The sequence below is a fragment of the Chelon labrosus genome (genome assembly GCF_963514085.1).
Source record: "Chelon labrosus genome assembly, chromosome: 4".
Lineage (NCBI taxonomy): Eukaryota > Metazoa > Chordata > Actinopteri > Mugiliformes > Mugilidae > Chelon > Chelon labrosus.
The window spans coordinates 9,595,302-9,622,613 of record NC_140340.1 but is presented as its reverse complement, the minus strand read 5'-3'; the positions used below and the strand labels follow the sequence as shown (position 1 = coordinate 9,622,613).

Below are 27,312 nucleotides of genomic sequence, written 5' to 3'. Positions count from 1 at the left end.
GGTTTGGGCCTTTTTGTGGGGGTAGCTAACAGTAATTATCATCCATTATTATTAATGTCTAAAAAAATCTAAAGAACATGTATCGTTGTTTTTACACAGACACTAGTATTATGCTAAGAATCTGAATAAAAGCACAATCAGAAAAAATACCTCATGTAATCAGATGAGAAACGTTCCCTCTGATTGAGATACTTGTAGGTGGTGATGCCCTGTACATTTTTGTAGGGCAAATATCTCTGTACATTCCCATCACGCTGAGTTTTAAAGAATACATCAACAACTAAAAAATAAAGATGGTGGTGTAAACTTCTTGATAACCTGTTCAATAGGGAAATAAACATGTGAATGTTTTCATCCAATCGCTTCTCTCCGGGTGTAATGAACACATTCTTTCTGCTTGTGTTCGCCCCATGTGGGGTAAACATTAAGCACAAAAACAACAAGCGGTTCGAGCAAGTGTTTGAAAGGAAAGCCACAACCGTGGTGGCGGGTGCTGCTGAAAATGTGGGACATTTGTCATGTTTTTTTTTTCTTCTGCTGTCAATGAAGTTGGACTAAAGAACGTCTTCTTCCTCTTCTTCTGTTATATAGCCAGCAGGCGGATTAATAAGCAGATAATAGCTCTTCGCATGAGTCAAAAATGTTAAACTTGACTGATGTTTCGGCATGTATCTTGTCTGATCATTTTTCTTTTCGCGTCCATGTAAACAGTTTAGCTGGTTTAGTCTGGAGACACATTGTCCACGTAAGCGCAGCCTGTGATTATCTGCAACTTTGAATACAGTTTTTGGAGCGTGCAGGAAGCAACAGCTTACTTGAATTTACAGACAGCGTCTACTGAGAGATGACATTTGAATTGCAAATTTTATTTTGGTGTTTATTTAACTTAACACGCACGTAATCGAAGATGAGATATTGTCATTTGTTTGGGATTGTTTAAGGCAGTGAAATACTATACATGTGTAGCAGTCTGATTATTGTGTGACATACTAAAATCCCTGTTTCTCTTCTCTACGACGATATTTAGTCAGTGCCAACTCCTACAAACTGAATGAGGCATGACTCTGAGAACGTAACTTATTGATAGCGAGTCATTTCTGCATCTTTCATTTCTTTCAGCTGCACTGAGACATTGTCAGAGGGAATGAGAGAGAGAGAGAGAGAGAGCGAGACAGAGAGGGCCTTCATCCTGACCTGTTTTGAATAGAGCGAGGCTGACATCCCGTGTGCCCGACTATCTGTGTGATGTTCTTGGCTTCGCACCAGGCACTCTTGTCAGGGAACAGCGCCAGACGGTTGATGTGTGCAGGCGGTGCCGCTGAATACAGTGCAAACAGTGCGCAGCAAATCTGAATCCTCTGCCACATGACTGCACCTAAAGGAGCAGAAAACCACAGCGTGTTACCACTCTGCTAACTCTGTTCAGGGCATAGTCTTCTCACGTCATCTGATGGTCACATAATGTCTGGTTTTAATGTGAAACTTGAACTCTGCGAATCCCTGCAGAGGTGGATTGACCACTTCCTGGCGATAAGCAGCTTGAAACCCAAACCCTGGGCATCATATTTACTCCGCTAGTGAGCAATGACTCGTTTGAATGATTAAAAGAGACAACTTGTTGAACATCTGCAGAGAGAACAGCGTTGCACTGAGTTTATATTGTCCCAGATGAGCAAAAGGGGCAAAAAGTCTGCTCCGTACTCCTCTGCTCTGCCTCTGCTCCACTCTTCTTTAAAAATGCCACAACCAGTCACGTCATTTACAACCCACCAAAATCGTTTTCTCCTGCTGCTTATAAAAAGTGTCTGGTGGTCACCCACATCCACTGTTTTACACACTTTTCAGCAATTCCATATGGCTCTGACGCTAAAAAAATAAAATAAAATAAATAAATCAACCCAGGTATCTCCACATGATATGGAGCCTTGCCTTAATAATTATTTTAAAAAATCTGTTTTATATTATTATTATTATTTTTTTTTAAACAAACATGAAGAGTCCAGACTTAAACAGTGTTTAAATTAACGGTGTTTCTTTAGTGTGGCACACAGACAGAACATCTATAAAGTGGTAACCCGTTACAGTAACCCCCTTTTTTTGGTTTCAAATACTTTTTATTTCGACTAAAGACAAGCTATTTTCCCATACATTAAAAAATTAAAAAAATCTAAACCATTAAATTTTAATCTAAATAGTTCAACGGCTGTTAACGGCTCGGCCTCCTGTAACGTAACGTAGCTACTTTACGTTACATTTACGTCATTTCGTCAGTTTAAACCGTTTAAACGCTAATAAAGGGTAGTGCAAATTAAAAAAAAAAAAAATGAAAAAAATTATTTCTCAATCAAACTATATTTACTATTTTAAATATAGCATGAAAAAAAAAATGTGGATATTTAAATTCACTGTCGTTATTCGAGTTGTAACTTCATCGTATTTCAGAAGGTGGCAAAAGTTTAAACTGTCACTTTTTAACAAGTGTAACGTTAGCTAGCTAACTCCGGTTAAAGTGCCGTTGGTGGGAGAATAGCCAACAAGTGTTCAAACGACGTTACTTTTGAAAAGTAATAAAGTACTTTATGAGTAACGAGACCCAGGAGAGGTTGGTTGCGAACCTTACCACAGCTCACCGAAGCCGGGGGAACTGCCAGTTGAGCTCTGCGCAACGTCCCGCTGAGCTGAGCCCCCTCACCGAAACCTGGACAACGGGCTGCGAGAAGAAAAGCCGAGGATGCCGCTTGTCGTCGGGTATCACCGCTGTTAATTAAAAGTAAAATGTTGGCGGCGACGGTGAATCCGAGATGTCACAAACCAGTTACATCATCCGGAAAGAAAAAAGTCCCAGTCCGTCCGAGCACGGGGAAGGAAGGATGGGGAGATGGGTTAGATTAGGAACGCTATCTCATCTCCGAGTCCATCAGCTCAGACCGTCCCTCCCCTTTGTTCTCTTCCCGTCCAGTGATAAATCCTCCAGCTGAAAAACACTTTCCAAGTGGTTGTCTTTTGTTGTAAAACTCCGAGGCGAGGGTTAGGCGCGGTTGAGCCCTCGGACGGGGGTCCTGCTGTGCCGTTTGTGGACGGGGAGGGAGGGAAACTGCTGGAAAGCTTTCAAATGTTCCTCCAAGCAGGAGACTTCATGTGCACCGAACACCCATATGCAAATATAACGAGATTACACAAACAATGCATATTTACAGGCATGCATCTGGCATTGCTTTAGCAACACATGCTTTTAGATTTTTGAATTGAAACATTAATAACTCTGTATGATAATGCAGTGCAACTGGAAAGCAGATGTGAATCAATGCTGTGTTCCCTTTTCCCCCTCAGTGTGCACATTAAAGGCAACTTTGGGATGTCGAAATGACATAAATAGCTGGTTACTAACCAGAAGCTCATGACAATTTAATTTATCTGAGGTCCCTAAGTATGCTGGGAGAGAAACCACTGACAGCCTCATGAGCACATGAGTTGCTTAAATGCATTATGTTCCCTGGCTTTGCTGACCCTTTCAAATGCACTGTTGCGTCATATAGTTGGAATACTTTTGTTTTCAGACACATTCCTTCTTTTTTTTAAATTCCCATTTATCAGTTATATGTTTGGAAGAGATTGATCAATGAAGTTTTGAGAAGGTACACACTTTATATATCAAGAATAAATCACATTGTCACAATCATTTCATGAGAAGAGGTAAAAAAAAATATTTGACTCCAACTTTATGGGCGACGGGGTATTATTTAAATGGTGATTATTAGCTTCTCCTTTAGTCTTTGTATCAGGCAGCTACTGATACTCTCGGTGGCGTGTTCAGTAGAGAAGAAAGTAATTAAATCCTCAATTAAAACAACATATAAACCACAAAGGTTAAAATATCCTCCGCTGGACTGTAGGTTCTGCTTTAAAAGTCTCAAAGTCAGAAATGGTTGTACAAAACTATTAAAAGTAACATTCACCCAAGTAAAAAAAAAAATAATATGCATTGAGTTTTTATTACTTCTATAAGGGGAAGATAATAGTGTGATACTTACAGTTCATTACATTATACTTGAAACAGTAAAAAAGTACATACAACACATACATTACGACATTATAAAAACCACATAATGATGATTTAGTTTAACCTGCACAAGTTAGTTTAGTTTAACCTGCTATTTTATTTAAAATATATATATTAATCCTTCATAAGTTGTTAATAAGTTATTTTTTATTTATATGGACTCTGCCTACTTTGCAGTGAGTAAATTAAATGCAATGTATTATTTCATGTATAAAAGAGTAAATAATAACCATGGATGTAAAAGGCCTCTCATCCTGCATGATTTAAAGTAGTTTAATCTAAAAATGATCAAATGTTAAAAAAACATACGCCTCAAATTTGTCCCAAACTACAGTGATTCAGTAAACTAGTTTATTTCCATTATAGCTTAATCACTGTCACACAGTCACCACCAGTACTGACTTAACAGTTTTTAGCTGCAAGATGAATACTTGTGGTTCGGTACCGTCACTGGAGCAGTAATTATGATTCATCACGGGGGATTTTCAGACAAGGTAGCCTTCGGTTTTTGGCTGCCCTAGTAAGTGTCAGCTGTGTCATCGGCTTCCCACACGCCAACATCTCGTTCCTGCACTTCCTCCCAACAGTTCACCTTCGCTCACAGGTGTTCAGCCTGGCTCGCATCCATAAGCGCCCCTATCAGTGTCGCGCTTCACTTGCAAACAAATATTTTAATGGACAGGGGACGAGTGACACGGCCTAATTTCTGACAGGGTTACTTTGTGCCTGATGCACTGTAAAAGAAACAGGCCCCTGAACACACTGGAATGAGTTTGATTCTATTGTGTGCAGGAATGTTTGAGGAAAAACTGTTACCGTGATGGAGAAGGGAAAATATGAGTGTGTAATAGAGAGTATGCATGAGCCAATGTTTTCTTTGATGTGAACGTGTACAACATGTGTTATGCTCAGACGTGCAAAGTGCAGAACTCACCTGTTAGTAATAAGACCGAGCTCCAGTCCAGAAACGGCATTTCTCTGCATTCCTCAGATTCTGCTTCACCAGGGGGCTGGATAAACGTGTGCACACACTCAAGCAATTCCTCTTCTCTCCGAGCAGACCCACACATAAGTGATCAATCACACAAAACAATCTTGCCAGAGACAGAGAGACGCAGCCAATGAATACACAGGGCATTAAGAGATTCCTCCTGATATGTAGATGCGTGCATTTCAACTCTCTGTGACGAAAACAGTCACGGTTGTAACAAACACAGCTCACACAACATAAAACAGGACTGCATGGCAGCCATGTTTGGTCTACTCTGAATAAAAACCAGACTGGGTTTCTTTCTTGTCTTGATATCACAAAGGAAATCTAGCCATCCACGGCAAACCAGAAACCAAAGTCTATAAATAGGAAAACTGGTGGCTGATACCACGTATGTGAGTTCATGTCAAACAAACGAATGCAAGCGTAACTTTCTTGTTTTTCAAGTCGCTTTCGACGCCGGCTTTGTTCTACTAGCGACTCCATTTTCTTTATTCCATCATTCAGTACAACTTTTCATCCTCCCACTCTCTAAGAGAGAGCTGCAGATGCTGAACCTGGCCCTCATTCCAAAACAGCAGGAGTTCAAGTCTCCCAGCTCATTAACACACGAAATTACCTCCCACCCCCAAACCACATTTCATTCTTCTCAAACATTCACACAGAAAAACAGAGAGCAAGAAAAAGAATTTTCCACAACGACTTTATTAAATATACACTTATTGCCCTTTCATAAACACAATGCGTGCATCATTGGATGTTCGTGCTGAGCCAGAAAAGAACAAGGGACGCAAAAACTGATGAGAAACTCCTCGTCATCTTCAGTCCTTCATTATTGGTCCTGTAACAAAAAAAAAAGAACGCAGACAGATCATGTGTCATGATGCGTTTGTGTGTCATAAACCTCCATGAACATTTCACACTGTGTCCTCACCTTAACCACGCGACCATGAATCAGATATGGCGACTTCAAGTCATGCTGGCAGTTGATGTATCCCATACCCAGTCCTACGCCCGAACCGAACGACAAAGGCCACGTGCGACCTGGTGCAGAAAAAAACGTGAATGCATGCTCTTAAAAGTAGGGAGTACAAAATAAATCCTGGATAATACTTACGTTTAAAGAAGAGGAGAGAGAATAAAATGCCAACACCAAGGCCTGTCACTGCAAAGAGAGGAGGAAAAAAAAAAGTATGAGCAGCTATATTAAGCTCCACATCCAAATATATTTGACTTAGGTAATGTGAACACGTCGTTCTAGGGTGAACACTGGCTGGCATAGATGTAAATCTGCTGTAATGAGGTCAGTGGGGTGCTGCTTGCATGTTTGGTGCGAAAGTTGGTGGGTACCACTTTGCAAGACTTTGCTCATTAGGAAAAGAAAAGGAGAGAAAATACATCTAAGACAGGAACAGCAAAGGGGCTGCAGCAGAGAGGGAACTGAGATAAACAGGAGTGATGACAGCGTCCACAAGTCAGAGGATAGGAGAGTTGAAAGGTAAGTGGGTAGACACAAGCAGGCGAGTAATGTCTTAGACGATCAGGCAGGCTGTCATTCAGTAGCACAGAAACTGGCAAAGCTGTTAGAAGTTCTGAGACCAGAGCGGGATCTTGAGGAGGAATGTGTTTGTGCGCTTAGCTTCACCTCGCTGCAGGCCACGCCACACCCAACAGAAGGCCAGCCAGCACAGAAAACACATAAAAACAGCCATTTGGGCCCCTCCGACTCCTAATTGGATTCAGAGAGCTATGCAGCATGACCAGTGTGGCTGAACCAGAACCCTCAGACTGTTCCCTATTACACAACTTACAAATGTCAGACAAGACCACAAAAGACTCCACTCATCCTCATTATCAGCACATATCAACAGTATATCATTTAACTCAGCCTCCACTTCAAGCAAAGATGTAGTAAAATAAAAAAGATCCTCCGTCTGATACGGCTCCAGTTTTTCTTTGCTCAGGAGCCAGAACGCATTTTTGAAGCCTCTGATTTTCCACCGACGGTAATACAATAAAAGCACTGGTAAAATCCGAGGGCAGATCAACATCTCATTTTGGCGTCTTTCTTTTGTCTGGACATCTACGAAGAGGGATTAAATTATAACAAAAACATTTGTGCTGGAGAAGAATGAAACGTATAACCCACAGGCCACAAAATGCTCTGTAAGTATTGCCAGCAAACGAAGTCCAGACGTGGTTAATTGTGTTTCTGTTGATTTATTCAATATTAGAAATGTTGTCTGCAAATGGCACAAATAAAACCATCATTTCCAATCATTGTGATTTAGGGAATTAATTTAAAAGTACAACCCTTAACTCAGGAAAATGTTTTATTTTGTTGAACAGTGATGAAGGCTGCATCATTCCTTTGAGAACTAATGGAGTTTCAGTGTGTTTGGAGGGGCCACTGTGGAGGATCTGCTCAGCTTTAATGAAAGAAATTATATTACCAAACACGGCAGTACAATCATTACAGTACAATAATATTTTTCTTCTGAGCCTGCAGCTCTACTTAGAACTGACCATAGGTATTTCCAGTTCGTTGCTTGGCGAGCAGGATGACAGTTAGTTGTTCCATTACTTTGGTCCAAGCTGAAATATTTCAACAACTACTGGATATATTGCCATGATAGTCTGTACAGACATTCATGGTCCCCAGCAGACGTTGGTGATTCCCCAACTTTACTAGCACAGCGTAGCTATTTGGATTTCACGACAGGGAGTGGTTGAACCGACACAAAGAAAAAAAATATCGAATAACAAATCAAAATCAACTGTGCACAGATTATGTGGATGACTACGTTGATGTTACACTTCTTTCCGTCAACACATAAGGCCCGGCCAAACGATTTGATCTGGCATGTCAAATATAACTACAAAATCTCAACATACATGTTCCTCTCAAGATCATTTGTTCAAATAAGTGGTGAGTGGAACTAGCACAGCCATTGAGGGAGCATACTAACATCAACAGAGGTGTACTGGGCCAAAGAACAGTTTCACATGCACCTGGAACTTGGAACTTCTGGTTCCAGGAAATGTTGTCAAAGAACTGAAAGGCTGATTCAAAACGCCCAAACCACTAGACTTGGACATGGATTTTATGAGCTGTCAAGGAGATAGACCATGAATTAAAAAGCTTTAGTTCAGCAAAGTTCTTGCATTTTTGAAAAGTACTACTTTCAAAATTACCACAAAGTACTATTAGACCCTGGTTCCTGTGCTGGAAAGAGTATCTCCAAAAGGGTGCTAGCTCCTTGAGAAAATTCTTTCAGTGGAGAGTTGGCTAGTTCGCTAAGAGAATTAGTATTTAAAGGGAAACTAAGGGATGAAAAAGTATTCAGAACTACGGAAAAAACAATTTTGCTCGCACAAGTCATAAAAGTTTCTGGTGGGCACCACCCATAGATAGTCCTATTTGAACCCCAACTGCCCACCAGTCTTTAGAACTGAAGATGGAGAAACAGGGAAAACAAGGTTTCATAAAAAGGACAACATCTGATGTAAAAAAAATTTGTAAACTTAAAAGCATGGCGTCCTTAACGGGTTATGTTCAGTTTTTTTTTTCTGTGGAACACTTTTGCATTTACTCACAAAACTTCCTGCAAGCCCCCAATCCCTGCTAATAAGAATTTGTTCTTCCAGGTATAAGGCACAGCCCGTTTAGGAAAATGTTCTGTATGTACAGCAGAAAGGAGAGATGATGTATACTGTGACCGTATACAGCTGCTGGTTGTGAGCAGAGCAGCAGCTGCTCTGCCTGGCTGGCTATGATGGATGAACCTGTGGCTGCACATGTGGCCGAGTCCATGATGTTATGGATACGTCTGGATGTACTGTAAATACACGAACCTGGGGTGCTTCTGTGACATGTTACCAACACACCACAGGAGTTCAGAGATACAGGTTATTCAATACAACGCTCTGCCAGCGAAACCATCACTGCATATAGCCAGTTACACCCATTATAGACAGCCATAACCTTAACAACCAAAGCACGGCCATGGTTACAGTCTGTCCCAATGGTCAGTGAGGGCCTAGCTCATGGAGTTATCTCTCCAGCTCCAATGGTACAAATTCATGCCTCAGTTGAGGGTGCACAGCTTTGTGCTGTGGTCACATCCAGTGGAGGTCTACCGTACCAGTATATTATGACAGAAGTATCATAATACGGCTCGGTCTTTCTCTGCGGATCAGAGGAAAATGCAAACATTATCGTGAGGGAACGCAAAATGGACTGCGAGTGAAAACAAAAGTAGTCCAGAAAAAACTTGGCAGCAGCGTGACCTTTTGGGTGCTCAGCAGGAAAGGATTGCAAAAGCAAATAGTTTGAGTGAATATTACTAAATGAGAATTCTTCAATAATCTCCAGCTTGTTCCATCAATGCCGTATTGCTCTGCAGGACTGACATGCAGGGCTGACTATTAACGGCCTGTCTCGCAAGTATTGTTTACCTGTTCCTAAAAATAAATACCACATTTCCAATAAACACAGTCGTTTCCTGTTGCTGATTGCATCCTCCTGTAGCTTCAACCCACACCCAGTTACTTTCTCATGACCTGTCCCAGGATCCTCTTCATTTGTATCACTGGCTATTTAGCCCACTGTGTGAGATTCTGACATTAACCTGTGTTTTAGAGGGCCATTACATCAACTCAGGTAAATGCAGTGCATCATTTTGTAAGCTATCCAACACATAAACCTGTGGCACAGAATGTAACACATATATAAGTCTTAAAAAGTATGATTTATAACGCTAAGAGTTATTAACACACTCGCATAAAGCTACAAAAAAATATGTGAAGGATATATTACTGAATGGTCATGAAAAGTTCAGACCAACAGAGAACCGCTTTTTTATTCAACCCCCTGAGCAGAACATATGCTGCAGAGTTTCTCTGGTTACCAGAGACACCTTGGCACAGCTGGCAGTTTGCTACGCTCAAAGAAATGCCCGAATGCAGATGTTTTTCCTCACAGCAAGAAACACAATTTATTGAGCCAAAGTTGACGTCACTAAGTGTCTTTTGGGATGGATTGTGTGCCAGTCTAAGTATCTGAGTGTCGAACATTGAACGAAATATGGCAAAGAAATTTGGAAACAGAAACAAGACTCTTGAAAAAAAAAAAAAAACTCATGGGAATCTGCTCAAAACCGTAACTCAGTATTTCAGAAGAAAACTACAACATCCATTCATTCATTCATTCATTACTGTAACAGTTTGTCCTCTAAACTACAACATTAATCTATTCTTTTTAATATTATCGTCCAAAATAAATCCCCCATTTACACTCACTTGACAGTTCATTAGGTACACCAGTGAAAACAAATGTATTCTAATGCATGTCCTGCACTAAATCCCCCTTCATGACTGATAATAATGTTCAGTTTACGTTGAAACAGCATCAGAAAGATGGTAATTCAATTTTATGATCCATTTGGAGGAAGGATGTAGTTTGTGGTGCTGTTAAACTGCACTGAATCAAATACAGTGTTTCTGTTATTTAGCCTAGCCCACCTACCCTTCATGAAGCTAAGATTTAGTGCAGGACTGTGCAGGACCATCGCCCATACTAAACTTAAAGAGGGAAAGTGTAGTTTCTTCATACTGGGGTTGTATGCAATTTGGATCCCAACAAAAGTGTTAACTCACCAAAGTTACGGTAATGCATGTTCCTTTTAATGCCACAAAAAACGCACAATAAACGCATGCATGTTTTTTCTTCTTACGGCCTCGGCCCAAACGGTAGTCTATGAACTCAAGAAGTGATCAAAGTGGCGGAAAATGCTGTGGAAAACTGTGCCAGATGCTTCTCTTGACAAGTTCAAAGTTAAGTGCATTTACTGTCAGTGTGAACTAAGTTAGCACCAGATCAAGCACACAGCTGAGAGCAGAGAGGTCTCATAAATTGCAACTGAGATGCCTGGGCAACTATACAAGCAACATAGAGCAGTAGCTAAACGGATGGCTGGCATATTCTGGAGAATGTTCTGTATTTGCCACGGTTGTGGGTTGCTGCAGTAATACTAACATACATTTTGTCCACTCCCATCTTGATAAGATTATTAAAAAATGATATCCCTTTTAAAGCACATTTTGAACAGTGGCTAAAATATGGTTTGTTTATGGCCCTGTCCACACTAGTTCTCTGGATTTAAAAAGGAAAAAAAGAAGCATATGAATGCCAGCTGTAAACTCAATCCAACAGCACGACCATGACCACTTTTCTGGAGACAAAACATCAGTCCCATGAGTCGAAAGGTCACCTAACTCCTCCTCGTCCTGGTAGCTCCAGCGTTTCTGAGGAAGCCCACAGGTAGCAGCAGTAATTTTAGACGAAGCAGTGGAAAGAAACAAACTCCATACCAGTGGGCAGCATTATGATAACAAACTCCTATTATAATATCAGGTGTAAATGTGGAGACTGGTGGATGAGATCAGTCTGTGTCCAGATTCATATTATATTTATATTACATGTTAATATCAGGTGCCACTTGTGCCAGTTTTGACAATGTTTCACAATGTCTATGTATCTACAAATAAAATCATATTTTATGCTCATTTAGTCTCATTTAGTACGTCCCCTTCATGCTGCCTTTTATTGAGTTTAAGAGTGAGATAAATAAGAAATGTCCCACTGACATGTAAACAGTAAAATAATTGTTTATTCCTTAGGTGATGGAGAGAGTTGAGATATAAAACAATATGGATATATTAGTGTAAGGCTGAAAATACAAAGAATAAAGTCTATCTCAAGTCTTCGTCGATCAAATATGTCTTTGCAATCTACAAATATGTAGTTTTATACTTCCAGCGGACAACTTTGACCTCACTGTCCCACAGTGGTCAGACTAATGTCCCGCTATAAAAGCACCTAGACTCCAACCTTGACCTGTAGCGAACCTAATTTACCGGGTGAGACAAACTGTTACATGCCCACTGCCAGTGAGAAATAATTAAATTACACGTAGTGAAATAAATTAACCTGTTTTCACGGCTGTATCGGCAAAGCAGCGGTCCCATTTCCGTCCCCGTTGGTCCGCCATGTTTCCTGCTGTCAGACTGGTCCATGAAATATCGCGAGAGGAATGTGAAGTCACGCGACTTCCCATCACTACCTTCTTTCACGGTTTCAAGATTATTTATGCATAAATAATGTTAGTATATAAGGGGTTTTGCTGGTCAATTTCTTTTTCTTTTAATTCCCTCTTTTCCCCAAAAATAACGTTAAACATTCAGTTGTATGTGAGGACATTCAAGTTGAAGTTTTATCAAAAATTAAACTCAACCTCACTTAATATTTACACGTATTGTACAGTGTTATGGTTCAACCACTCCATATTGTATTGCCTTGCTATATTTCTCTCTATCAGATATATAAATTAGATATTTAGTATATTATATTATCACTTCGCCTGCTGGCATGATCTGAGTGAGTGAGTTATTTCTTCCACTTCAACTGAAGTTCTCCTTTATATCACAGCTTCTTCTTTTCACTGCTAGTAAAAGAGTCTGCTATTCCACCCATATTTATGTATGCACAGGAAATTATACATGCATTCACAAGTGCTGCACATCAGACACTGAACATGAAGTCACCTGTTCCCATTATGTTTTACATCTGCAACATTGGTATCATACTTTCGTTTTAAATAACATGTTTTGTCCCAGGGTTAATTAGCTGTGGCATATTTTGAGATGCACAGCTTCAAGACACAAATCACATTGTTATATTTCATGATAAAACAAGAGGGTTGCCAGGTACAGTGGCAATAAAAACGTGAAATCATCCTGTAATGATGATCATCAAAGGTGGTCCGCATACTTTCACACAGTATAACTACAGTTAGCATTTATAAACCATCAGTCACCACTGTGGCCATAAACATTTCTTTAAACGTATAAGTACTTGTTGATTTACACAGTTACTATGTAAGTAATGGAATAGTTTTATTAAACTAAAAATAAAATAAAATAGAAAAGTAACTTAAAGGGAGAGCCTTTGAGTAGATACTTGCTTTTATACCCTACATATAATATATAAAATATTTGAAAACCATAAAGATTGGATTGCACATTAAAACTGCTCTATGCACAAACGTTATAAATCATATGATTTGAATACACAAGCACAATTTATGACAAATAAACGTGTTAATAAATAGCGCAGAAGGCAAATGTATGTTTCTCTTTTCCCGATGCGCCCTAAACGTCACATTTATAGCTGTTTCCAGTTATCTCTGATATAATTGTGATTTTTGTTGCGGCTCCGTCAGCGTGCATGTCTTTCTGCTGCCCTCTCTGACTGCATATTTACTGCACCACTCCTCTCTTTCCATACTTGGCAATGCCTTTCTCGCTCCTTCGCTATTGGCTGCTGCAGACAGAGCCCGGAGTGACCCGGACATGCAACCGGGGCCTGTTTTCTGACTGCAGCCTCCTTCCTGTAGCCCGGTTGAGGAAGTGAATTTCGCTGACAGGGCTGGGTTCAGTGAGGGAGAGGCGAACGAAACATCTTCCGCGGGGGACTAAGAAAATAACAAAACAACAAGAGACGAGTGGAGCGATTTGTTAAATCGCAGTAAAGCCAAGGTGTACAGTCGTCGGTGAATCCGTCTTCCCCTGCCCCGCTGAGACCGCCGCAAACATGGTAAGGCCCGCGGTGGAGCTGGTGGAGAGACGGGGACGGTGTTGGAGGGTTTTTGGTGGGGCTGCTCGCTGCTGCTAACGCAGCGTCAACGGCTACGGTTGCTAAGCTAGGCTAATGTTAGCTGTAGGCGCTTGGGTGGTAACCCGAGAATAACAGCGGTGGCAGAGCAGATAAATCACCGATGCATATCTAACTTGCACTGTTAGCAAAACGTCTGCCTAGCTACCGGATAAGAATGAATTAGCTCCGTGGCTAATAAGCTAGCAGCTGCTTCTTCCTGCTAGTTAGCAAGTAGCTAGCCGTTAGTCAAGCTACATGTCCCGAAGGCACAAAGTTAGCACAGGATGTTTTGGATTTGACACAAGTTTGTTAATAGTAATGGCGAGGGTTTCCTATATATATCACACACACGCACACACTACCCTCCAGCCGTGCACACACACACACTTACACACAGGCTATAATAGTCCAGCTCCGGGTTGCTTGTGGCTAAAATAAGACCGCTTGCTCCTCCTATTCCCAACCGTGGCAAGCTGTCAGCCTTGTTCTCCCTGCTTTTTGAGTTTGATCATTACTTTGTTAATGTGTCCTCAGGGGAATTTCACACTCTGCCCCAGTCATACAACAATTGCTGTTTACTTATTGCTTGTTTTTGAACATTTATCCACTTGTTAAGCTTAAATGGCAGTAATGTCACTCTATCATGAGATGTTTATAGTTATTAAAAACACTAATTCACAGTGTGAACTACTACAGCATAGCCGAGCACCATCTTGCACTTTTGCAGTGTTTATAAAAGTAGCAGCTCTGTAGTACTTCCATATGGCCCGAACTCGCCCTGTGCCTGATATGGGGAGAGCAGCTGTTCCTCCTCCACCGTCGCCCACTCTCCTCGGCCTCACCTCATCCATCCTGCTGGCTCGGCCTCGCCGCTCTCCCCTGACCCCGAGGGTTGTTGGTCTGAGCCAGTGTTTACGCTGAGACAGGAGCACTGGTAAACACGGGCGCCAAGGAGCGCAGGTGTCTGATGGAGCAGACTGATTCATCAGCTGAGAGAGAGTGGAAGACATTACCTAGAAACTTCTGTTATGTTCGGGGTCACGCTTAAGAAAAATGTTTATGGATGGAGGGTTTTCCACTTTATAACACATGCCATTGTCCTTGGACCAGATAGCAGATACATGAGTCTACTTTGTTAGGTTTACACACTCCAGGAGTTACTTCACAGATAAGCCGAGGCAGATGGATTTGTTAACATTGAGAGAGGTGAATTAAATAGGTGTAACTGACAAATAATCTGACAAAGCAGAAAGTGGCGGTGCTCTCTGTAATTTTGACATAAGAAGCATTGCTTTTCTTGGATGAGATTTACTAAGGGTTACAGTCTGTCCATAAAGTCACACTTGTGTTCGCCTGTAATGGCAAAAAGGAGTGCTCTTTTTGTGTCAGGATGGAAAAATCCAGACACTTTATGTCCTATAAATACTTGTCATGAAGACGTAGGTAGGACTTAGCCCACAATAAGGTGTCTTTGATGGCATTGTATGATAATTCCCAGACGAAAACGGCTTCTAGTGTAGCCAGTAACATTTAAGGGTTAGCCGAAAAACATGTTTTGTCCCTCTTCTCCCGCATGCTTACGTCTTCCTACACATTCCCCAGGGTTTCATGTCGTGGCTGGTCCGTCTTATATCCTGCTGCTCACTGCGTATTTAAGGGAGAGAAACCCCTGAGGGAAGGCTGTGCTATGCAGTCCTCTCTGTGCTCTGTGTCCTGTCATTAATAAGTTCTTGGTCTTAAACAACTGGCCTAAAGATGAGTGTTATATTTTACATTCGGCCTAATCCTGAAACTGTTGCACAACGACAAGCATGTCATCGCAGAAGATAAAGAGACTGTTTTAAATAATTTCCGACAGAGGATGCAACAAATAGGAATGCAGTTCTCCGGGAGATAAAAGGGCCTGTTGCTTGTCAAATTATAGTTTATTGAGAGTATTGACCACATTGTCAAACACGCTGAGTGACTAAGTACTAAACAAAACAATCCCCAATAGACAACTCAGACTTGTAGGCAGCAACAAAGTTGACTTCAGTAAGCGTCGGGGCTGGATTGAATGATCACAATTGATTATGGGGTCATTGGTTTGTTGGACTTTGACGGTACAGTTTTGAGTTTGTTACAAGATTCACGTATTTTTCCAGTATTTCTTATCATTCTACAAAAACCTTCTGGACCTGCATAGTTTTAATCCTACTACGGTGTTTTAACCATCATCTGCAATTATAATGAGATGACATATATAGAGAGCCGAAGTCCCGCCCCCTCTACTTCCGGGTTATGGGACCTATCTTTCGAAAAAATATGAACGGCAGTCTGTGGCAAAAGATAAATTATTTTCTGGTCCCGATCGACTTGTGCCTTGGATTATACATATGTTGTTTTTTCAGAATAAAAAATGATTTTACATGTCAAGAATGTCACAGTTTGTCGCAAGATAGTTAAGTAAAACGCTATGGAAGATACGTAATTAAACGAACTACAAGTCCCGCATGCTGGCGCATACAGAACCGACCAGAACTCCCTTCGTGTAACTACAGCTCTCGACATGACCCGATTTATAATGATTGTCACCTCGTTTGATGCTTCTGCCTTCGTCCTGGAAGAAGACGGCAAAGCTCAACAAGGAGACAGCCATAGTTCTCTAGTGACGTACATTGTTCCAGACGAGAGATGTAGTTCACTAAGCGATCTCATACAAAACCTAATGTTGTTCAGCTTATTTACGTCAAATAATTTATCTCTTGACGTGAAAAATTATCTTTTAAATTCACACACATCATATGTGAAATTCATGCCACAATTCGAACGGGACCAAAAAATAATTATGATCTCTCCATAGACTGCCGTTCATATTTTTTCGAAAGATAGGTCCCATAACCCGGAAGTAGAGGGGGCGGGACTTCGGCTCTCTATTAGCTTCTGTCTTCAGATCAGTGGATGGTTGATTGTGCTGTGTGTTCACTTTGCAGTAACTAATCAAAATTTGGTTTGATTGGACTTTCCAGTCAGCCATGTTTGAGTTAATTTAGCTCTCTTGGTCACCTTTTCAGCTTGTTCTTGCACTTTAGACGGGACCGATCACGAGCACTCGAGTGGGAAGATGGTGAGGGATCATGGGATCACTTCAGTGTTTAATGTAAGACTTTGGGCGTTTCCCTTCAGCAAACATTACATCAAATGTGTAGCTGTTTCAGGCATAGTCCACTGGTCACATCCGGTCAGTGTAGTCACAGCGGACATTTTGACTTCTGGGCTCTCTGTTTTAACCCAACCGAGAAAGAGGGTGAAGCTGCCACACCAGTGAACTCGTCGTAAACTGAAGTCACAACTTTGTTTGCCGTGCTTGATAAAGCAGTAGTGTCGGTAAAATAAAACTTGCAGCGTGTCAGAGCCTACACCTGATGGAAAAAGTTGCGGCACTACCTTAACAAACACACGAAACCAGTGCACAGACGGAATTAAGGTTGGGTCTAAGTGATGTTTATCTGTTCATCGCAATACAACTTAACTTCAACGACAATGCTACCGTGCCACTCTACCCTCTGCTCCTTTTTAAGAGTAGTTCCTCCCCATTGTTCAACACGACACTCGACTAACCTGCACAATTACCTACAGAGTTTTGTCATCCAGTTTTTCCCCTTCTTTCACCGTTCCCTTGCAGAATACTCATGTGACAGATCATGAGTGCTGCTCAGTGGAGCTGGAAAGGGCCGTGTCTGTAATCTCACAGTGCTAGATAGGATTTGCCTGCGAGGGTGTGAATATTTCCCGCACAGCATCACATCTCATGTACTCGTACAGAATGTAGCAGGACTTTACCACTGGGCAGAAGTCAAGCTAAGTGTGGTCGTTTTGCTTCAATAGCAAGAGCGTGAGAATACTGAGTCGCGGCCCAGTACACCATATATTTTCCTACGTACGATGATGCAGTTGCTCCGTTAAAGTGACGCCGCCTCAAAAGTTGCGGTAGATTTGAAGCACAGCAGGCCTTTTCTTTAAAGGACAGAGTCAAAATAATGGTCATGTGTAATTTCAGTGTGATTAATATCTTCGCTCTGGGCACCAATGCGTGTCAAAGTGTATCTGAAGGTAACACGGGGCTTCAGTAATCTGAGTTAGTCAAATAAAGAAAACCTCAGTCAAATCCATGACCCTGTTTCCTTGTCGAGCTTCAGTTCTCGTTAAGTCACTATTACCTATTGTCAAATGAGGAAGCAAAAATGGTGAGCTCGGTGAACGACTGGTGACATTTTATGAAAATCCTTCACAAAACCATTCACGGTATTCAGAACTGGGTTGTCTGTTTGGACGAGCCGTGGACACAGTCTGCGCCTCGTGGTCCATTACTCAGCAGATATTTTAGACCGCAGAGGGAAGACTAACGTTCGTCTGACTGATGCTGTCGCTCAGCCGTGAAATCTCTTGAGTGAGGTTCAGACACCTGCAGTTACAGCGTAATGCCACCGGTTCCACCAAAGAAAACAAAACAGACCCCAGAGGTTATCGCAAAAGTGGTAAAATCTTAGTGGGTCTGCTTGGTGGAGCAAAAAATACAAAGGCGGATTTAACTTACACGCTCTAGTGCTCAAGTGGACGACATAGTGGCCTTTTTGACAGTCTTTGTAGTTTAGTTGTGGTTAGTACTGGTCTCTTTCATCATTTTAACTGGGACTGTTGTCTCTCTACTTCAACGTAATGGAAAAAAAATCTCTTCAACCGCCAGGACTGCTTAGCTCTGCCTTCTCACAGTTATTTTAGTGCCAGTACAAAAGTTGAGTAAAATATTATCAATAGTATAATACTCAAGATTTCTTTTTTTTTTTTTTAATAATAATGTTTTCCAACATCAGAGAAATGTCTATCCAGCTCCATGTGTAAATCTGTGTAGTACTATTGACTTTATGCAGGTTTTTTATTGCGTCATCTGCATACGGGGAGAGATTTATTGTTGTGCGGTTAAATAGACTGTTGTCAATGTCACTTTTACCTCAGTTATGTTGCTTCATGGATTGCTTATAGTTGTTTGGTACTAGGCCTTTGACTCCGAACTTCGTTATTCGAATATAATTCGAATATTTAAAAAATTGAACGAATTTTAGGGATCTCTTAATATTCGAACCTGTATGGGAATTATTTTTTGTAAATGTGTTTGCTTGTAAACGTTGTTTTCGATTCAGATTCCGAGTTTTTTTTTTTTCACGCCTGGTGAAGTAAAATCGCGAGCTCATTAGCAAGGCTATTGTTGGTCATCTGGGCTCCTGTAGGTAACGTTAGCATACTAGGTTCCTGTAAGCTTGTGTATTTCCGATGGAGCGTTAACTGTCGTAACAGCATCTTCTGTTATATTCTGCTCGTTACATCTTCATTCCGACACGGCATATCTTGTTTGCTTAATAATAAAAATTTTAACACGCATAAATACTCAGCCTTTCGTGCACGTAGTCTATTAACATTGACTGATACACTGCCCTCTGGTGGACAGAACATATAGAACTTAAGTTTGATACCAGTATCAGTCTTACTGAAGACATTTAATGGTCAAAATATAATTAATAAATATTCGAATATATTCGAATTTTAATATTAATAAACAAACGAACTTCGAATATGATTTTTGGGCAAAAGTCAAAGCCCTATTTGGTACAAACATTTTAGAAGAGCATATTTTTCTATAAGATGTCATGTCTTTGGGCCTGTCCACACGGAGACGCTTTTTGGTCCAAACGCAGATGTTTTGCATCGTTTTGGCCGATCGTCCACACGAATCCTGTAAACGCATCGCCCTAAAACGCACTTTTCTGAAACCTGGTCCCAGGGTGGAAAAATTCGCAAACACAGCTCTTGCGTTTTCGTGTGGACAGGGAAAAACGCTCATCGCCACACCCCTCGAGCAGCCTTCCACCTCTTATATCCCGCGAGACGTCTCATAACAACATCAACAACAATGGCGGACTACATGCTCGTGTTCCTGCTGGAGAAGATATTGAGCCTATCAGGGTTACCAGGGCAAAATATAATTTCTCCTTGAGTTTGGTTTCTTCTAAAGCCGATTTGTAAACAGCGCTCAAGCTTTATGCGCATGCTCCGCCTCTTCCTCTCAGTTTTTGGTGAATTTCTGAAACTGAAACAGCGCCACCTATAGGCCTGGAATATGAAGTAGCGTTTTCAGTCTGTTGAAACGGATCCGTGTGGACGCGGATATTTCTTGAAACGATGCCAGGAAAAACGGAGAGGGAAAAGATCGTTTTCGTACGTGTGGACGAGGCCTTTGTCTTTGATGTATTTGTCTTGTTTGTTCTATTCTTGGAACAAACATTTCACTATACATCACGTGACCGGGCCCTGAGCGAGTTGGGCCGGTCTGAAGTTTTAAGCTAATAGCTAACAAGTCAAATGCCTTGGCGTTGACTTGACTCTGTTTTAAACTTGATGTTTAAAGTAGTTGTCAAATAAACTGCCGACACGTCTACGTCCCCTTTAGGAAAAATACACGAGTTGATGGCATGATGGTGACGGGACAGGAGTAAAAATCTGCTCCCATGTCGCTCTCTTCTAATGTGTCTTCACTCTGATGTTTGTGTGTTTCAGAACGACCAGCAGCTGGACTGTGCTCTGGACCTGATGAGGCGTCTGCCTCCTCAGCAGATCGAGAAGAACCTCAGTGACCTCATTGACTTGGTGAGTTATCATCTTAACAGATTTCCATACACGCAAAGCACACAGAGTACACCTCAGGGTGTGAGCTATATTTAAAAATTTAAATGAAGCAGAACTGTGTTTTGTTTATTCCAAAACTGCCGGTCAGAGTCAGAAATTTACTTGTTTGTCTCGGTTTCCTGTAGCAACTTGGGAATAGTTTATTAACAGGAGTGAAAGCTGTTCTCTCAGGGTTTGTATGTGTTGCTGGAGTCTCAAAATGCACCTGGAAAGAGAAAATAATTACTTAGAATTAGGTTTAGAGTTAACGTTGTCATGTAAAACACATAAGCAAAGGAAAGAGCTCCAAATGTTATGAAAGTAAACCACTGTGCGTGTTTCACTTCACATCGTAGCCTGGAAAAAACAAATGCTTAACAAATTTACATTTACACAGAGGCCCGGTCTGTCTAATTTAGAAGAGGGTATTTCATGAAGACTGAAAATTTTGAATTAAAGTCTGTTCAAGTTTTTAGCGCAACACGTGTTTCTGTTTTGAAATCGTCCGACGTGTTTTGTGCATTTTGACCGAGCGGTACGAGCCAAGGCCGACAAATTAAGCAAAATCAGACACAAATCAGGTCACACTTGTGGCGCTGTTTCCATTTTCCCCTTGTTTTGTGGGCATATCCGTTCCTTTTCAGCCGGACCCCCACCTGCTCACCTTCCTCTTCTCTCACCTTTAACCTCCCTCCCCCACGGACATCTGCTCTTTCCCTACCCTGCGACCACTGTGTCCGGTTGTTAGCGATCATTATCGCAGCCGTCAATCACCCACGCTGCCAGGCGTTTCTTGGCTCGAAAACTCTTCCTCGAAATTCAAATTCACCTGAAATCACCCTTTCCTTTTCCCGCTTGTCCCACATCTCTCTTCTCCTCTTGTTTTCTACCCTACCCTACGTTCTTCCCGCTGGGTTTTTGTCCATTCTGTTCTCTCTTGTCTCAGCCAGTCTGGGCTGCCAGGTGTGTGCGTGTTCAGGGGTATGGGGGCTTTTTCAGGATAACAGGGCCTTTGTGTCTATGCTCTGATGCACGATCACATAAAGAAGGGGGCTCCGTGTCAGTCTGTGAGAACTAATTTGTACACCCTTATCCTCCTCATATTATGTTTCCCAACGATATTTTATTCCTCTCAGTGACCTCTGCTTATTGAGAGAAACAGGAATGCGAGAGAAAGACAAGAACTGAAAAGTAATTTTTGGCCTAAAATCAGGATATCAAATGTCCCTCCACGCCCTGGGACGTTTTTTTGAGTTGGCATCTGTTAAAACAAACTTGAACTGACCAAAACATCTTGTTCCAGTCTCTTGTTTACTCTCGGATCATACAGAACACGTGTATTAAGATGCTTCAAGAGCTCTGCATTTAATCGTCTTAACAGGATCAAATGCTGTGTTTATGTACTGAGCTTTCCTCTTGGTTTGCGTCCAGGTGCCCAGTCTGTGTGAGGACCTCCTCTCCTCTGTGGACCAGCCCCTGAAGATCGCCCGGGACAAGGTGGTGGGGAAAGACTATCTGCTCTGTGATTACAACCGAGACGGCGACTCCTACAGGTTGAGTTTATAACTGCACTCCTGTAATAGTTAGAGAATAAACCAAGGTTTTATTTATTTTTATTTATGGCTGGTGAACAAAATCTGATGCACCTACACTTTTAACACATTTTACTCAGCACAGGCATGAAGTGAATTAGCTATTTGAAGAATGGTGACATTGTGAGTTGAACATTTGAAAGATATTTGACTAGTTGACAGCAGAGAAACTAAATCAGATTCATGACAGTGTGCTGATCATCAAGGACCAAAGTAGTAGGGATAAAACTGAGAAATTCAAGGTTCATAATCGTTTTCTTGCTTAAGAATAAAATATTAATTTCGTTTTAGATAAACTACAAAACAAAGGCAGTCGTCTGCAATGTTTCTATGTTGACCAGGAAACTAACACCGATGACAGCAAGCAACAAGATATCACATTTCCAGCTACAAAGTTGTGACAGGAATTTTTTTGATGTTTCACAAATCAGTTCTTCAACTAATTATTTAATAAAAACTCAAAATAAAAACTCATTTTAGCACACATGGTGTTTTTGGTTTAATACGATGACTCGCATATGTTGGCACACGTCTGCAAACTTTTTATAGATGTTTTGTTTTAGAGTTCACGTTCCTAAGCTCAGTTCGCTGATTGGTTTGCGTGTTTACCTACCTTTTATGTGTTTGCATACCTCAGCATTTTCCTGTTCTATAACCTGCATCAGCTTCTGTTTCCTTTTAAATATGCAGCTGCCAAAAAAGGTTAAAGACATTTCATTGTTGTTGATGCTATTGCTTCATTTAGATAACGCTTCAATCCTCCGGTGCTTTTTCATTCGTCAGATCCCCTTGGAGTAATAAGTATGAACCTCCCATTGAAGACGGTGCGATGCCTTCAGCTCGCCTGAGGAAACTCGAGGTTGAAGCCAATAACGCCTTCGACCAGTACAGAGACCTGTGAGTAGCAGGGAAAGCAATCTGATGGGGAGTTTTTTAATAAACTTGACAGTGTTCAGCCTGGTGTGACCTTTCGATGTCTGTGGTATTTAGGTACTTTGAGGGTGGCGTGTCTTCCGTGTACCTCTGGGACTTGGATCATGGCTTCGCAGGAGTCATTCTCATTAAGAAGGCCGGGGATGGATCCAAGAAGATCAAGGGGTGCTGGGACTCCATCCACGTGGTGGAGGTGCAGGTGAGAAGAAGCTGAATCAAACACTGTGACATTTTTATCTTAGCAACTGACAACGGTTATTGTGCAGTCAGTCTTTCATGCAGTTGCAAATGCATAAAATAATCTCTACTTAAAACTAACAAAAAAATCTTAAATGTTTTGTACAGTAAGAAGAGAGGGGATGTTTAAATACAGTTTAACTCGTCAGTCAAAAGTCCACTGTCGATAAATAACAAAGAGACTGCACGTTTGAAATACTCAATAGACAATTTTCTTTGAGTAAATGTAGTCAAACACACCTGCTGACAAATGTTAAACAGCATGATAGTGAGAAGACTGTATATATGATTGTGTGCCGTGTCTGTTTTGTGAACAGGAGAAGTCCAGCGGTCGCACCGCTCACTACAAACTCACCTCCACCGTCATGCTGTGGCTCCAGACAACCAAGACCGGCTCTGGTACCATGAACCTGGGCGGCAGCCTTACGAGACAGGTGGGGGTGTCGCGCGTAACAGAAGAACAGCGCTGATTTGTCCGTCCACGCTGGAAGTGTTCACAGAGTAAATGTGTGTCTTTCACAGATGGAAAAAGACGAGACGGTTGGAGAGTCCTCACCCCACATCGCCAACATCGGCCGCCTTGTTGAAGTCAGTATAGCCGCTTACTTCCTGCTCGTTTGACTAATGCACCAGAAGATTTATTCTCCCTCACGTTATCAGCTTTAGTGTCGGGCTTATCTCTACTAGTGAGAGAATAGAGGTCTGGGTTAATAGGGCTTTTAATCGGCCCAGAGGACACGTGAAAACAGCCGATTATGAACTAGGTCCTGAGAAACGGTAACTTTTACTGCACGTTTGTCTCCACACAGTGTGGGACCTTTATTATCAGCGTCTAACAGGTTCAAGATCCTCTGTTTGGTTTTTTTTGTCAAATACAGTTTGGCATCTAAATCACAGGCTTATATACAGTTTCCTCATACCTCCATATCTCATCAACAGAGAAACTGTCTAATTAAATGCGTAATGGTGAGTCTTGTTTCTTCTTTCAGGATATGGAGAACAAGATTCGCTCCACGCTGAATGAAATCTACTTCGGGAAGACCAAGGACATCGTCAACGGCCTAAGGTACTGCTGCGTGATAATGGAACCTGTTTCTTCTTCTTTTACAGCTTTTCCAGTCAGCAGCTCTTCTCATTGTATCACAGAGTTGTTCTATGTGTTTATGTGTGTACCTGTTCAGCTCACATCATTTCTTGCCTCCTTTGTGTCCGTTCCTGTTATTTTGCTGTTACTGTATTTATTCCCGACCGTCTTTTCAGATGCCCCTTTTCTTCTTTTCACTACTTCCCTCAACCCCTCCTTCAGTCTTATTTTTATTATTTTTTGTTATTGCCTTTCGTGTCACTCTTTATGAGTGCCTCTCCTCTCGTTAATCCCTCTGTCACCTCTCCTCCCCCCTGCTGCCTCTCCTCTGTGCTCCAGATCTATTGAGTCTTTGCCCGATAACCAAAAGTACCGGCAGCTCCAGAAAGAGCTGTCGCAGGTCCTCACCCAGCGTCAGATCTTCATTGACTAGGGTCAGAGGTACATCCTGGCATGGAGAAGTGTGTACTCGTTTGTCCGTCTTTGACTTGAGTCTCAGGCCTCGACAGTGAGGACGTTTTCGAAGAACTCTAACCGCATGCCCCCTGAAAAACCAAACAGTTTGAATACAATAAAGACTGCATCCTATAGAGAGGTTTATGCTCACATTGGAAGGGAATTTTTTAAAAAGTACCTTTTTTGAATAAAACTGTAGCCACCGTTTTTTGTGTTTGCGTATCAACATGAACATATTTGCATCTTAAAGTGTTGAAGATCGTGCAGCTGTGAAGGCATGTTGTTTCGTTTACTTTGTCTAAGAGGGAAATGCACTAACCACGTCACAGTATTCAAATGAGTCACCCGCGTGTTGGTTTGTAGCGCGTTGCCCTAATAAGGTTTTCTACGACGGTGTGTTTATTCTGAGAGTATCGTTTAGTTGTATCGGAGGAAGCCGCTTTTTGTAGCGCTGAAATAAAAACCACGGTCAAACAAGCTGATTCACTCTAAGAGAGAGGATTTCTTTTCTTTACATTTATGATTTGCACATACAATTCTATACATTTGCTCTCACGTCGTCATACTTCTACAAAAATAGTATAAAATGTGCAGATTAAACCGATAAAAAAGACGTTTAAACTGCATGACAACAAATAATTGTACCGGTTTAAATTGCTTGACATTAATATTCCTCGTGTGCAGTGTGCTTACGTTCAGTGTGTGATGACAACACTCATTTTCAGAAGAATTTTACTGTAACTAACACTACAAAGAGATTTGGAGTTTCCATCTCGCTGGAGAAACTTTTCCAGTTCCCCTTCTTGTTTCCCGGTTTGATTTTTTTGTCTAACCCTGACGCCTCTTCTCTCTGTGTCTCCTCCTCGCAGGAGTGTTCAGACTCTGGCTGACAAGTCGAAGCAGGAGGCTCTGAAGGTCGACCTGATGGAGGCACTCAAACGCAAACAGAACAGCTAGAGATGCTACGGTTGTTTTCTCCTGTCTCTCTCTCACTCTCTCTCTCTCTCTCTGTCTCCGCCTCATCTCCGCCATCTTTTCTCTGTTTCGTTACGTCTCTTCTCTCCCTCCCTCCACGCCTGTTTCAGCGCTGCACTCTTGTTTATTTGTGGACAAAAACAAAAAAGGAGAAAATGCTTAGCTTTTTATTTGTTTTTTTTTTTCTTCCCTGTCTGTTTTTTTTGTTTTGTTTTGTTTTCATGCATCTCATCTGACATGAAGCCATTCACTCACGCTCCCCCCCCCCCCCCCCCCCCCGTTTCTCTCCTCCCCTCTCTCCGCTCTCTCCCATGTTATGGATATAATGATAGTATTACCACGGTTAACGACGCAGTGTGAGGGTCATCGTAGTAATAATCCCTGATGTTCTCACAGCTGTTGCGTCCTCAGTCAGTTTCAAAAGGCCCTGCTCGCCCTCCGTGACGAGGAGACGGACTCAGACTGTAGACGGTGTAGGCTCAGCGGTGGTGTCATTATTACGTTCATCAAATTCCTTTCTTGCACCTTTTTTCTTTTTTTTTTTTTTTTTTTTGGTCTATGACATCCCTCTGATATATTTGTATAGAAATATAACTGTCCACGTATAATCCTCCGGACGATGTAAACACGAGGGCGGCCTATCTGTGTGTCCAAGAAGGTTTTTACATTTTATCCAACACGTGTTGGGAGCATGAGGCTGCAGGAGGTGGAAATGTAGACTTCTCAAACGCGGGGACGGACTGTTGTTATCACACCCTCGTCATCAACCCCCCCCCCCATCCCCTACATTGTGCATAACATGACAGTCCCTGCCCATCTGTTCAGCTTATCCAGCTCTTCTCTCTCCTCACCTACTATGTCTTTGTTGGGGGTCACAGTTTGTCTTTGTGTCTCGGTGGAAACCTTTGCCTGTTTCCAATTTTTTTTTTTTTTTTTTTTTTTTTTTGGAGGGGAATCTTTTTGTTGTATTTTTTTTTGTTTGTTTTTATTTTGTAAAGCTTATGATTCATATTGTATTAGAGCCTCCAGCAACAATAAAAACAGTAAAAAGCTTCACTCGCTCCTGATTTTATTTTTTTTTTCCTGTTCTTTATCTTGATGTGCTGCTGTGCTGGACGGGATGACATCAACTGGAAAGCATAAACTTTAAGGAACACCCAACACTTCAGCTGAAGTCCAGCACAAAACATTTAGACGCAGAATATAAACATTTATAAATGCTCTTCATGAATAAACACTTGAGGAGGCACTTGCATCTTACAACAACAAAGTCTTCCATTAACTGCTCAGTTTTACGTCTTAATGATAAATAGGGTTTAAAGGTCTTATTAGGATGCATGCTTATATTATCTAACCTTCTGGCTTCTAAAATCTTTTTATTTTGTTTTATTCCTGAGAAAAGCTGCACATTAAGGTTTTTATTTGTCTGCATTTGATAAGCAATTTGATCTCAACTTCATTGAAGAGTTGTTACTGTAGTCAAATTGCATCAAAGGTGTTGATGTTATTGTCTTAAAAGATGCACGCAGCAAAAAACATTAGCTCCTAAATGTGATTTTCCTTATCTTA

At 41.4% G+C, this 27,312-nt stretch overlaps 3 protein-coding genes across 3 annotated transcripts in view; 1 reads left to right on the top strand and 2 right to left on the bottom strand.

The window, feature by feature from the left end:
• nbl1 (NBL1, DAN family BMP antagonist) overlaps positions 1–2,928 on the bottom strand; it is a 4,339-nt gene extending 1,411 nt beyond the window's left edge. The window contains exons 1-2 of the mRNA XM_084542908.1: positions 2,621–2,928; positions 1,195–1,375 (exon numbers count right to left, since the gene is read on the bottom strand). Of these exons, the coding sequence (XP_084399034.1) occupies positions 1,195–1,367 (173 nt within the window). The 5' untranslated portion in view covers positions 1,368–1,375; positions 2,621–2,928. The remainder of the gene's footprint in view (positions 1–1,194; positions 1,376–2,620) is intronic.
• A 2,633-nt stretch (positions 2,929–5,561) lies between these two features.
• On the bottom strand, positions 5,562–12,124 carry LOC311487097 (MICOS complex subunit Mic10-like). Its single transcript, XM_084543214.1, has 4 exons — positions 12,043–12,124; positions 6,169–6,216; positions 5,986–6,095; positions 5,562–5,892 (listed from the first exon to the last, which is right to left on the bottom strand). Exons 1-4 carry the CDS (start codon positions 12,101–12,103, stop codon positions 5,884–5,886), a joined length of 228 nt encoding a protein of 75 aa, XP_084399340.1. The 5' UTR covers positions 12,104–12,124; the 3' UTR covers positions 5,562–5,883.
• A 1,236-nt stretch (positions 12,125–13,360) lies between these two features.
• On the top strand, positions 13,361–26,799 carry capzb (capping actin protein of muscle Z-line subunit beta). Its single transcript, XM_084542986.1, has 9 exons — positions 13,361–13,707; positions 20,359–20,448; positions 21,898–22,019; positions 22,842–22,955; positions 23,049–23,190; positions 23,546–23,662; positions 23,751–23,816; positions 24,218–24,294; positions 25,638–26,799. The coding sequence occupies exons 1-9, from the start codon at positions 13,705–13,707 to the stop codon at positions 25,723–25,725; spliced, it is 819 nt and encodes a 272-aa protein (XP_084399112.1). The 5' UTR covers positions 13,361–13,704; the 3' UTR covers positions 25,726–26,799.
• Positions 26,800–27,312: the final 513 nt, after the last annotated feature.